A 13437-nucleotide genomic window follows, 5' to 3' on the forward strand; every position below is an offset into this window, starting at 1 on the left:
CCAAACCCCTGGTAATACTGTATACCACGAGATTATTTGAAGATGGTATGATAGTTTGATAAAAGGCAATACTGCCCAACTCTTGTGTGTAAAACCATTCACTTCAGTATTACAACAAAGCCTGAGCAACTCGTGTTACATCCGTGCTTACTCGTGGTTAAACAACCTGCCTCTGCTCTGGTGTAGAAGGTGCCCAGTGTTGCATGTAGTACTAGCGTTGCACATAGTAATCTTCCACTATCTTCCACTACCATTTCAACATGTACATATACCAATGTGTCTGTCATGAGCTATGCTCCATGTGCCAGTCATTTACATTTGTGTGTGTGTGTGTGTGTGTGTGTGTGTGTGTGTGTGTGTGTGTGTGTCTGTGCGCATGTGTGTACATACTCTCTCTGTAATTATATTCCCTGTTCCACTTCCTGTGAGTGATATTGCAATTCCATCCAACCTCAGTGTGCAGAAGTCAGTATTTATATAAAGATCACACACAGGCACACCCAGGCACACACACAGGCACACACACATATACTTCAGCATTTTACACAACATTCAAGACCCTAATCAGAACTGAGCTAGACTTTAGGTTTCGTCTTAAATATGTTTAAAGCACATACCCTCTGGCTTCCTCACAGAGGTGCACAAGTTCAGGTCCAGGCTATAAAAGCCATGCTAGGACTCTGTAGCACCTGGCTGTTTTCACTAATTAATTCCACTTAATGGTTTTAACTCATCAGCAAAGCCAGGCAGTTGGAAGAAAATCCTGGAAAAAAAACATGGGCATTCAGAATCAGAGTGCTTCACGTCTGCTTCTATTCCTGGACAGATGGCAGACAAGCACTCAAAGACGTAGCTTCATCTTTTATTGAAGAGGGTTAGGGTTCAACCCCAGCTGATGGCTTCAAGCAATGTGCTCTTTGAGCTTTGAACTTGTCCATTTACTTCCTGTAGGTCACAGAGACCAGATAAATGTAGAACAGGTCTAGATTTTTTTTTTAGTTAACAGATGCATGACTGATTCTTTTCCTTTATGTCAGTGCAGCAATCATATCTAGTATGCATGCTTTTGTGTGCATGTGTGTGTGTGTGTGTGTGTGTGTGTGTGTGTGCGTGTGTGTCTAATCAGATCTTTCTCATTCCTGTTGTACATATTTGACACCTTGACATGCCTTATTTAGCTCATTAGATCAAGTCTGAAACACATCAACCAAACCACAGTTCCATGGACGTTCTGTGAATCAGTGATGTTGAACAGCGCGCGCGTGTGTGTGTGTGTGTGTGTGTGTGTGTGTGTGTGTATGTGTCTCAGTGTGTCTAATCAGATCTTTCTCGTTCCTGTTGTACGTTTGACACCTTGACATGCCTTAGTTAGCTCATTAGATCAAGTCTTAAACACACCACAGTTCCATGGACGCTCTGTGAATCAGTGATGTTGAACAGCGTGTTTATGTATGTATGTATGTATGTATGTATGTGTGTGTGTGTGTGTGTGTGTGTGAACATAAAGGCTGTGTTTACCAGGCCCTGAGTATGGTTCCAGGAAACACCAATCCTGAGCTAATATGTACAAACACCAGTGTTTTTTTTTTTTTTACCCCTGAGGCCTCATTTCACCTTTAACCTTTCCTTTGCTTTAAGAAACCTGACAGATTGCACAGAGACACTTGAGGTCACCACAGAATGGGGGCTCATTCCATACTGTAGGCCTCTATCAATGACACGACACCACGCTACTGTCAAGAATTACTGCTTACATGCGCTCTCTCACACACACAACACAAAACAGAAAAGGCTTTTCCTCACAAGGTTTTGCTAACCACAGGAAAATATTCATGGAGGTTAAAATGTGTCTGCTGGAATATTTATCAGAAATTAATATTTGGCTTAAGGGGCAGTGCAAATAAAAATATCCAGCAAGGTCATCTTAATATAGACCAAGCATTCTGTGTGTGTGTGTGTGTGTGTATGTGCGTGTGTGCGTGCGTGCGTGCATGTGTGTGCGTGTATGTGCGTGTGCACGTGTGTGCGTGTGTGTGTGCGCGTGTATGTGCGCGTGTGCGTGTGTGTGCACGTGTGTGTGTGTGTGTGTGTGTGCGCGTGTGTGTGTGCACGTGTGTGTGCGTGTGCATGTATGCGTGCATGCGTCATAGCAGCACACCCATGCCTAAGCTTGGCTGCTCATGCACTTAGAAAAAGCTCAAGATGGAAAATAGTCCTCCAGCACATTAAGCCTTCATAAAACTGAAATGAGGCTCCCATCTTGTCCTGGTGAGGGAAGGGATACAGCTCATCTTGTTTTGAGTCTCACTCTCTTGGATACATATATCCTGGTATATTTCACAGGCTTCAAGACCCCACAGGATTTAATCCTTGATTTACCTTGCCAGAATTACACTGAGCTTTGGCCAAGTGGCTAAAAACTCACCACTCTTCTTCTGGAAGTGAGATTACACCATGGAATGTATGGAATGTTCCACTGAAATGTTTAACATAATTCCAGAACATTAGTGGTTGCATCTTTTGGTTATGTGGTCTCAGAGCACATGTTTACAGTTGTGGAGAAGGTCTACTAGAATCAGAGGGCAAAAAGGAAGAACACACCCTGAGAGACTGCACTTCCTCATCTTCACCACACTGTATCAGAATGGCATCTTCAACAAGGGGACATCTGAAGACACTGGTGTGGACATTTTAAAAGGAATGAAACAAAATCTTCCACAAAGAAAAGCATGTAAAGTATCAGACAAAAGCTGAGACCGGGTTCCCCTCCTACTCAGTTTCTTGGAAGCTGAAACTTAATGTTAACCGGTGCCCTTTAACATTCTCGGATACGTAAATAGAAGGAGCTTAACTTGATCACACCTTCTACTTACAGTTACTTTACATCCTCAGCAGACACACTTCTACGGAGTAACTGACATGTTTCTCAGTATTACAGTGTGTGTTCCTGAGAATCACCCTGGTTGTTGTGTTGTTGCTAGCACCTATCTACCAGCTTTTTCGGATGAGTTACCCAGCAAGGGGTTCACAAACACAGTGTACTCAGGGAAAGAGAGCTGATCACCACCTAGGTTTTGGTAGAGAGTCTTAGGACATGCCTTTCATGCCTTAAGCAATGTGACTGGATACAGGTTTAATGAAGACCACACAGGCTCAACTTGGCCCAGATCCATGCCTCACCAAGAGAGTAACACGGCCTTTATAACATACATGTAACAGCCTGAGGGGAGGGTGGGATACAGCAGCCTGTAATATAACACACATATAACAGCCCAGGGGAGATGATTTGGAGATCTGCACGGTGCATCTTGTCGCATGTGGCTAATGTAATCCCAAATTACCATTACTTTAAATCATGCACACCACACTTGGCACTAAAGGTACTTTCCAACAGCCACAGTTTCAAACAGCCACTGGAGGCTAGAGCAGAGAGATGCCCACTATCCATAGGTTAAGCCCCACTCAGGCATGTGCTCTGTTCAACACGGCCACCATGAACTAAAGAAGCAATTCAAAACTTTGTCTCTCTAGAGCTGACAGGCATTAGCTGTCTCAGACCAGAGGGTGCATGCTTTCTCAAACATCCCTCTGCCTCTCGTCCCAATACGCAAACACTACATACAATACTGTATAAATAAATATTTTGTACAGAACTATTATGGACATTTCATAGTGAAATGATCATAGTTCCTTAATACGTTATACTGTATTAAAAATATATTTATATTGTAAATGTGTTAAATATGTCCAGTTATAAATGTATGAAAGGAAATGGCAATTGTGTTTAAAAAAAATCTCAATGTTAGTTTTACAGGGCTTTTTGCATTACTGCAAAAACACCATAAACAATCCCAAAGGCTGATATAACTCCTCCAATTTAAGTCCTCCAACCTCTTGAGCCTTGGCATATTGGATATCAGCTTCTTGGCAAAATCTTGACTGATGGCAATCGATTCTTGCTTAACAGTGCTTTGAGTTGATCACAGTTTCTGTGTTTTTGCTTGTCTACCCTCTTTTTAAGGGTTGACCACATGTTCTCAATGGGACTGAGATCTGGGGAGTTTCCTGGCCATGGACCCAAAATTTCAAAGCTTTGTTCAACAAGCCACTTGGTTATCACTTTTGCCTTGTGACATTGTCCTCTGTCATGCAGCAAAAAGTATTGTTCATCACCAGATTGGTCCTGGATCATTTGGAGAAGTTGCTCTTGGAGGATGTTCCTTATTTATGGTAGTGTTCTTAGGCAAATTTTTGAGTAAACTTTTCAGTGTTCTTAGGCAAATCTTTCAGCATTGCCAATAAAAAGTGAAAAAAACAAACTTGAAATGCTTATAATTGTACTTCACTATACCATATAAACATCTGATAAAAGGAACTAAAAAACTTTGAAAATCAAATTTTGTGTTGGTCTCAAAACCTTTGGCCATGACTGTAGTTTTAATTTGAATGGCAGATAAAATAGAGCGGAAATGCAACCCACAAGGCAAAGGGAAATGAGTTTTACTCAATCTTACAATCTACAAACCAAAGCTATACGAGGAAAAAGGGCAGAATGAGACAGCCAGTTTAATCACTGGTAAGCAGGCTTCAGTTTACCTGTGTATTATACAGGTATTTTATACTACAGTTTCACAAATGTCTACAAAAGCAAAAAGTGTGGGTTGTGGGTTGTGCTGGTTTTGTGGTTGTTCGTGTTTAGGGTGAGGAAGGGAACACTTACGTGGCATGATGCCCTGACTGACCAGTTCTTCTCGTGTGCGTCTTTGCTGAAGCTTGATCTGCAGCACTGCAAGAAACCACAGGGAAAGAACCAGTGAGCAATGCCAACAGTCTGAAACATTTCCACTGCGCAGTGAATCCCTAACTACAGGAAGATCTACACAACCATTACACAGTCTTTACAACTCAAACCAGAAATGTGCCTGTGCCACTCAAACACATGAGCAAATTACACTGATAATAGACTGAGCTGATAATAGACTGTATATCCCTTGAGTAAAGCACTGCATAAGCAGGGAAATACCAGCAGCCAATGCTGCTAACATTCTGCTGCTCGTCAAATCAGCCCAGCCACTAAGGATTCACCAATCAGCCAGAACTGATCACAAGTTCCTCACAGGACACTCAACAGCAGCTGTGGAGGCCGCTGTTTGCAACAGGAGTTAAAGTGCCACCGTAACCGTTCAGCAAAGCTGTTATTCTACGATAATTCTATCAAAGCAGCTCAGGAAGTCCTGCTAACAACACCCTAGAGAGGTCCATGTTTTACCTTACACACAGCACAAAGCCACGCTCCATTCAGTCTCATCAGCTGCCAGGAAACTTGATGAAGACCCTGTAGCAGCTCTAACTCTCCTTCACACAGACGTCAGTAGAGTCAGTAGAAAATGTATCATACGGCAAAAGAAAGTGAGAGCAAGAGAGAAACAGAAGGACAGAATGAGTGTGTGTGTGTGTGTGTGTAACAAACTTCCTCTTCCTGTTTCTTCATCTTCTTAAAAAGAGAAATGAACGCCTGTGTGTGTGTGCAAGTGCATGTGTGATGTGTCTACAGCTGGCTGGTGCATACTTATATTTTAACAGATAATTCAAACCTGACTTCAGGTTCCAGTCTGAAATGAGGAAAAGTGAGTAAATGTGCATACACACCCAAATGGCAGACTGGAACTACCTCCAAACATACTCTGATCACCCTGAACTGTAGGGCATGATTAGGGGCATTAAAGTCTGTACTAAAAGGATGAAAATTGTAGAGCTGCACATCTGTTATATGATGCTCTTAAAACAATAGCCAGCACATATCAAAACACACATCATTGCTGTCTACCATAATACGACCTTCAGAGACCATGAATAATAACGCAAATAATGACAATCAGCATGGTATCTGACTCCTCTGAGAGCTGAAATAAGGATGTGAGTTTTGGGCTAAACAGAGTTTATCCTAGATCAGAACTCCTATGCAGAGACTCCACTAATCACCGCCCATGTGTCTGCACAGAAAGCAAAAGCTAATTATCCATTGGCATCTCTGATTATCCTCTGTCATCTCTGATCACCCTCCGACATCCTGCACTAAGCACATTAAGAACATGGCACATGCATGCTTCTACTAATTCAGTACTGTGGGGAACTGACAGACTTCCTCTAAGAAGTCAATAAGAGTTGCCAGAGGAAGAGATATGGTCGTCCTGTGGTTCACTAGCATGGCAGCTGTGAGCAAGGGAGCACTGCTTTGACAGCAACACTCGCATCTCCTTCCTTTTCTGCTGAACATCCAGTCTGTGCTTCATCAAAGCCTAAATAACGTGATTATTATGTGTACGTGTACCTCTAGGGCATGCTGCATCAGTGTCACACTGATCACACTGATCAGTGTCGAAAGATGATCATGCTTCATCAACACACCGGTTCTGTCTAATTTCTGCATGTGTAAAGAAATGACATCACAAACGGCATCAAATACTGCCACAGTGAAAGTCGCCCCATGTACAGTCGTGGGTTGGGACTTGAAGCAACGCTTACGTTCCTGTCCACATTTATCCACAGAGCACCTGCTCAGGGACTATATGCGTCCCAGAGCGACATCCCCCAGCACCTGTTGGATTACTAAATTGTAGTCCTGGCTCGCAGCTGCTGGGACACTAATCAGTGGGCTGTGTCTGCAGCCCCACTGAGGTGCTAGATCACCGGCCTGAGCCGGACGCGGGTCCCACATTCCCAGCAGCCTGAGAATAGGTTGTCTTGTGGCCTTCTCTTAGCTGAGAGCCAGAGTGACGTCCAGACCTGTAGCAGGAATTGTGTACTAGGTCATGATGCTGCTCTGGCCTGTGGGGGTGCAGAGGTCTGAACCCAGTCTGGGGTGTTTGCATGTGTCGGAGGGGGGTAAGTGCATGTTTAGTATTAGTCATACAAAGTGCACTAAACACTTTAACCACACACACCTTGTATGTTAAATGTCACTGCTCTGACTTTAGCACTCAGAGAGTAGCCTGTAATAAACCTGCCCGAGTTTGGCTGGTTTAAACATGTTGGCTGAACCCTTGTCTGAAACACAGTAAGTGTACTCATCTGCCAAGCAACTTTCTAGAGGGTGCCAGTGACATCGGCTCATCTGGGCTAGAAATACACAGTCATGGACACACAGCATGTGTCAGCGCCTTGAGCGTGTATGTCCCTGGGATTAATAGAGGGAGAATGGAAAATAAAGAGCAAGCTGATGCAGAACACATGCATCACAGTATACCCTCTCCATTTCCCCACCACACCAACACATACGGTCTTGCGCAGCCTTTAAGCCTTTACTGCTACTGAAGGAGTGAGCTGCTTCATGTTTAAATGCTAAAAACTATGTAACAAAAAATAAATAAAGCATTGGCTGTAAACTGAAATTATTTAAAATTTTCTTTAAAATTCTGAATGTTTTGCTTACAAATATAAAATGTCTCAATAAATAGTCTAATTAGTTTTGTTTGACACACAATGAGTTTTCTGCTGAAAGTGATAAAACATGCTCAAAAGTGCAAGTTGTCTTACAGGATGCTATACCCACAAAATATTCTCCCTCCATTTCTCTCCATCTCTGTCTCCCTCTGCCTCTCTCTCTCTCTCTCTCTCTCTCTCTCTCTCTTTCCACAGCAGCTGACAACCCTCTTCTGCTCTCTGCTGTCCTCACTGTACTTTGCTGAGTGTATGAATGTAAACTATGACTCCACCTCTTAAAGTGAAACCTTCATGAAAACTACACTCAAGACTTGTGTGTGTGTCTGTGTGTATCAGATGTAGTTTTATTAGCCCTGGACTGGGCAAGAACCCTGACCTCTTCCAACTCTCTCAGACAGTTGCTGACCTCATTACTGTGCCCCAGACTAATAATGCCACAAATGAACTCATAGACCCTGTTAGTGTCCAGGGAGCAAGCCTCCAGTGAGACATACTGAGACACACAAGACTGAGAAACAGAGGCACATATATAAGACACGAGCCACCGCTGTGCTGTTATGTGAGTCAGCGGAAGGGAAGTGGTGTGTGCACAGAAACAGGAGTTCACACACACCACACACACATCACACGATGAAGGAACATGTTGGAGTTCACACACACTACACACACACACAACACATGAGGATGAGACTCGCTGGCAGCTGTGGCTCCTATGCTGCAATATTTGCAGACACAGTGGGAGGTGGTGAGATAAGCAGAGTGAAAGTGGGGTGTGTGTGTGTGTGTGTGTGCGAGTGGGGATTACAGAATGCTGGGTGACTGGTCTTGTATGTGTGTGTTTAGGGGTTACTGTGGTTACATCTCCAGGATGAGGTTTAAATTAACAAACACAAATGCACAATGTTTTAGAGCCAGTTAATAATGGAGTAAATATGCCAGTAAATATTACCACAAACCAGTAACGTTAGATGTCATGTTTTGTATGTCTGGGTGTGGGTTTGGGTGTGTGTGCGCGTGTGACTTTCTTACCTTCTCTAACACTTGGGCAAGCCCGCCTCTCCAGGTCCAGTTGCATCCCTTGTTTTTCTATGCTGCTGCTGATTGGCCCAAAAGGGGTGTGGTTGATGTGGAGACATGGGCTGGTGTCCAGCATGGTGAAATATTTTTTTTCAAAGCAGTAAATAAAGCTAAAATCAGCCTAAACAAAGCAATAGTTTATGACTTACTGCATTTATCACTGACAAACCAGAGCAGACTGAATCAGAAAAAAAAAATAAATAATTAATGGTGAGCTCAAAAACACAAAAAGCTACTGAAGTGGAAATGTCTTGAAACATAGGCAAAATTCTTGAAGAACAAGAAGGTCCTGAACAAGAGAAAACTCCTGAAGCAGAAAATTCCTGAAGCAGATAGAAATGTCCTGAAGCAGAGACAAATGCAGCACAGAGCTCAGAGGCAGATGCTAGCGACAAGAATGCTCCCATATACATTTCCCAGGGCAGGGCTCTCAAACCAGGGAGAGGAAGATACTGATGAGCAAAAAGACCAGAAAGCGACAGAAGAATGCAAAAAAAGAAAAGAATATGCAGAAATATGAGAGAAAGTAATTTTAAAAGTAATTCCCTCTGAGCTCCTGCACTATAAACAGCTCTGCACTTAAGTGGGCTCCTGCACTGTAAGTGGTCTGCACTTAAGTGGAGCAGCGTGAACTGAAAAAGAGAGAGAGAGAGGTAGAGTAAGTAAGAGGGAGAGAGAGAGTGAAGGGGGAGAAGGAGAAAGTGAGAATGTGTGTGTGCGAGAGAGACACAAAATGTGTTGCTGTGATCAGGGCTATCACAGAACTGTAGCATTCAGATCTCTTGTCTCTCTCAATCCTAACCAGAATAACATGCACATATGTGTGCTTTACATATGTTACCCTGTTATACTATTTCACAGTCTATGTATGCGTGTGTGTGTGTGTGTGTGTGTGTGTGTGTGTGTGTGTGTGTGTGTGTGTGAGTGTGTTGCCTGACAAACTGCTTCACACTGGGCATTTAAAACGGTGAGAAAAAGACTTTCATATAAATAGTGAAAACCACACACACCATAATACCCAATCACACAACACATATCTAGAGGTGTGTGTATGTGTGTGAATTTTTCTTCTATTAAATGTATCTTCTAATTACACAGTATTATCTTTACACAGTACTTAATCTATACAATCTAAATAAATAAATAAATAAATCTGAGCAAATACAGTATTTTCCCCACACAAAATGAACACACAATCTCACACACACACACACACACAAACACATGTGCTTCCCTGGGGATGCAGTTTTAAATAACTGGTCCAGCTGGCCTGCACAACTATATACAGCAGCATATCACTTCTACCATGAGAGAGTGGCTAGCTAGAGTTTCTTTACACACACACACACACACACACACACACTCACACACACACACACACACACAAACTTTAATTTGTTTAAGTATCAAAATGTGCAAATAAGACTGTGAAACCAAATAGAATCAGAACATTTTCTTAAACAACACAGCACGATAATGAAAAGATGTAGTAAACTGAATTACTGTCTCAGATTGTCAAATTCTAATGATATTATAATTCAGTCGTTTAATTACACAGTGGGTTAAAAATTAGATGCATTTATATAATGACGTATTAATGCATGATCATCTCTAATCACATGTATACAATAAAAAAAAAACATTTATCAGTTTAATTAATATTTAAAATAAAGCAGTTCAGATAAAAGACCTGTATATGTATCAGATACACTGTCAACACCAGCACCCAGGTGACCTTTATCTAAACTTGTCTGCTGAACCCAGGCGCAGGACCTCTTCTACCCACCAGGTGGCAGCACATGTAACAAATTTTGCCATCTGACTCAGGAATCCTGTTTAAGTTAGTTTCACCACTCTTGCTCTGAAATTGGTCTGTCATTAATGAAGTTCAGCAATTTATTCATGTATCAAAGGTCAGAGTGGTGAGCTGTGTATGACATTGCCCTCTAAAACCAGCAGTCACACAAGAGTCTTCCCAAGGATGGAGTTTATTCTGAATTACAGACACTCTCCCTGCCTCCTCAGACTCTAATCTATAGTCTCCATGTAGCCTGCTCATGATGGCAGACTCCCCTTCTGCAGCAGTAAGGACCAAAATACACCCACACAACACAGAAGAGAACACACGCAGCACACAACACAGAATCACACACACAGCACACAACACCGGCACACACATACAGTATACAACAAAAAATAACAGGAGTGCATCAGAGAAACTTTTCACAGGAACTCATCACAGCTGCATTTTTCTCCACTGATGGTTAAGCCACCGCTCTGAACAGAGAACCCAGACCACAGGGCCCTGCAGGAAGAGCAGTGTGGCCCTCACTGAATCCCTCACCGTTCCTCCGCTCCTGAATGGGCAACAAAAGGCTGGGGGTGGGCTGAAGAGACAGTTCCTGGAGGTCACTGGTCACCGCGTCACTCTTAGAGCTGGGGTAAGGACCTGAAGCCCCAGCTACAGAAACAGCATCAGTGGAGGTCAATCCATATTCCTGCAGGCTTTCCATGGTTGCCAAAGTAACAGAGAAATGTTACATGACAGGTCTGAGAAAGAGAGAGAGTGAAAGGGAGATTAGAAAGTTTAGCTCAGCAGAAAGCATCTGGGAGTCATGGCGTCTGAGAGCCATGGTGCTTTTTGAGGAAAGCTCGGGAACTAATGTAACATCCAGCACTAACATTTCAACACCAAGAACTGAAGAGTTTGTGGCTGGGATAGTTTATCTGCTCTCAGAACAAACTGGCACTGAAGAGTGCAGTGCTTCACAAAACTTGTACATTTTACAAGCAGCTGCAAAATATGTTCCAGCAAGTTCTTCACAGGTAAAGCACTAGCAGAAGACCAGCACACATGGAGGACCGAAGAAAACCAGGTATTCCCCTTTAAAAGACACAGCAGTTTCCACTGAGTGTTGTAGGAGAACACATATATTACCATGAACGGTGATAGATTTGGATTCCTTGTGGGTGTTTCTCAAAGAGAGTTATACAAACTTTTACTCCTTTGTACGAGGTAAATAAGGTTTAATAAGTGGTGAGGAGAAAGCAGCTGATGAAAGCAGTTTCTGTGGCTGAGGTCATATTCTCAGTCCAGCACATTCTCATCTTAGCAAAGCCTCTGTCCTACATCCATAGCAGATCTCCACTAAAAACATTTACTCAGAAAAATATCACTCAAACACATATATTCACACACGCAAAACACAAAACAGCCTTTTCATGAGTACAGTGCGTCGGTGTGCTCATGACTTGCACGCTGCGACAAATCCAGAGATAAAATTAAAAACTACTTAAGGAATCGCTGGTATGTTCCCATGGAAACCTCTGTGCAGTCACTTTGTCACCATGGGGATTAGTGACTGACAGGCTGTCTGACCAATAGGAATATTAGATTAATTAATGCATGATAATCTGTTAAGATCCACAAATGTGCAGTGAAGCTTCAGAGCTGTGTGAAACTGAACAGAATCAGAACATTTTCTTGAACCACACACCATGACGCTAACGAGATGACGCTAACGAGATGACCGTGTGAAACCAAATAGAACATTTTCTTGAACAAGACAGCACGATGAAGAGATTACTGTCTCAGGTGTGTCAAATTCTAATGATAGCAGTATTTTAATTAACTACATAATGCACTGTTATAATAAAAATACTAGCATATTAAATGTATTAACAATGTATTTGGCAGTATATATGACTGATAAGAATATTTGCCACTTTTGGGATAGATATGTTTTTTCTGCTGCTTGTAAATGTGCAGGGATGTGCATAAGGAGGAAGTTGTGAGATTGTCTCGTAAACAGAATTAAACTATATATCCCTCACATACAGCATGGGAAATGACAAACTAATGATATAGTTCTGCAGGAGCTATATGCGCACAAACCTGTGATGAGGGATGTGATTTATACTCACCTGGCCTATTTTACCCCTAATTATCAGGCTGTTGCACTTTCCCCACCCCACACACAGCACAACCTAGACCTCAAAATAGAGAGGGAGAGAGAGAAAGAGAGAGAGAGAGAGATAGAGAAAGAGAGAGAGAAAAACACATTTGTTTGATGTTTGCTTATTAAGACATCTGTGGTGATATTGTTCAGCATTTGCTACAGTTCAGCATTTAACATTATCATCCCCTCCCTACTCACTACAAAGTTAGAGGATCTAGGACTGCATACATCCCTGTGCGACTGGATCTCCAACTTCCTAACAGACAGACCACAATCGGTATGGGTGGGCAACTGTGCCTCATCCACCCTCACCCTCAGCACTGGAGCTTCTCAGGGTTGTGTCCTAAGCCCCCTGCTCTACTCACTGTACACCTACGACTGCACAGCCACTTCCAGCTCCACCATCATTGCCAAGTTTGCTGACGACACCGTTGTCATGGGTCTGATCTCGGACAACGATGAGAGGGCGTACCTGGAGGAGGTTAAACACCTGGAAAATTGGTGCCAGGAAAATAATCTCCTCCTAAACGTCAGTAAGACAAAGGAGCTGATCGTGGATTGCAGCAAGAAGCAGGAGCGGCACTACCAACCTGTGAGGATCAGTGGAACCATGGTGGAGAGAGTAGATAGTTTCAGGTACCTTGGTGTTCACATCTCGTAGGAGCTGTCCTGGTCCCGCCATACCAACTCCCTGGCAAAGAAGGCTCGTCAGCGTCTTTACCACCTCAGACGCCTAAGAGACTTCAGACTGCCCTCCAAGGTACTGCGAAACTTCTACACCTGCACTATCAAGAGCATCCTCACGGGGAACATCACAGTCTGGTTTGGGAATAGCACCAAGCAGGACAGACAAGCACTCCAAAGGGTAGTGCGTTCAGCAGAGTGCATCACTCACACGGAACTTCCTGACCTGCAGACCATCTACTACAAGCGGTGCCAGACCAAGCCCAGGACGATT

General features: G+C 43.0%; 1 protein-coding gene across 7 annotated transcripts in view; it reads right to left on the reverse strand.

Annotated features, from left to right (window-relative positions):
* The window catches only part of mrtfaa (myocardin related transcription factor Aa), a 29783-nt gene that overhangs the window by 15114 nt on the left and 1232 nt on the right, over nucleotides 1-13437 (reverse strand). Inside the window, exons 1-4 of one of the 7 annotated variants that reach the window (XM_027029133.2) lie at nucleotides 12678-12703; nucleotides 12445-12507; nucleotides 10865-11070; nucleotides 4721-4786 (exon numbers count right to left, since the gene is read on the reverse strand). In XM_027029133.2, the coding sequence (XP_026884934.2) occupies nucleotides 4721-4786; nucleotides 10865-11033 (235 nt within the window). In that variant the 5' untranslated portion in view covers nucleotides 11034-11070; nucleotides 12445-12507; nucleotides 12678-12703. Of the gene's footprint in view, nucleotides 1-4720; nucleotides 4787-5269; nucleotides 5469-8472; nucleotides 8642-10864; nucleotides 11071-12444; nucleotides 12514-12677; nucleotides 12704-13437 lie in introns of those variants that run through there. The other 6 variants (XM_027029134.2, XM_035525261.1, XM_027029136.2 and 3 more) reach the window with 6 other exon arrangements.

This window comes from Electrophorus electricus, chromosome 4 (genome assembly GCF_013358815.1).
Source record: "Electrophorus electricus isolate fEleEle1 chromosome 4, fEleEle1.pri, whole genome shotgun sequence".
In the NCBI taxonomy this organism is placed as follows: Eukaryota; Metazoa; Chordata; class Actinopteri; order Gymnotiformes; family Gymnotidae; genus Electrophorus; species Electrophorus electricus.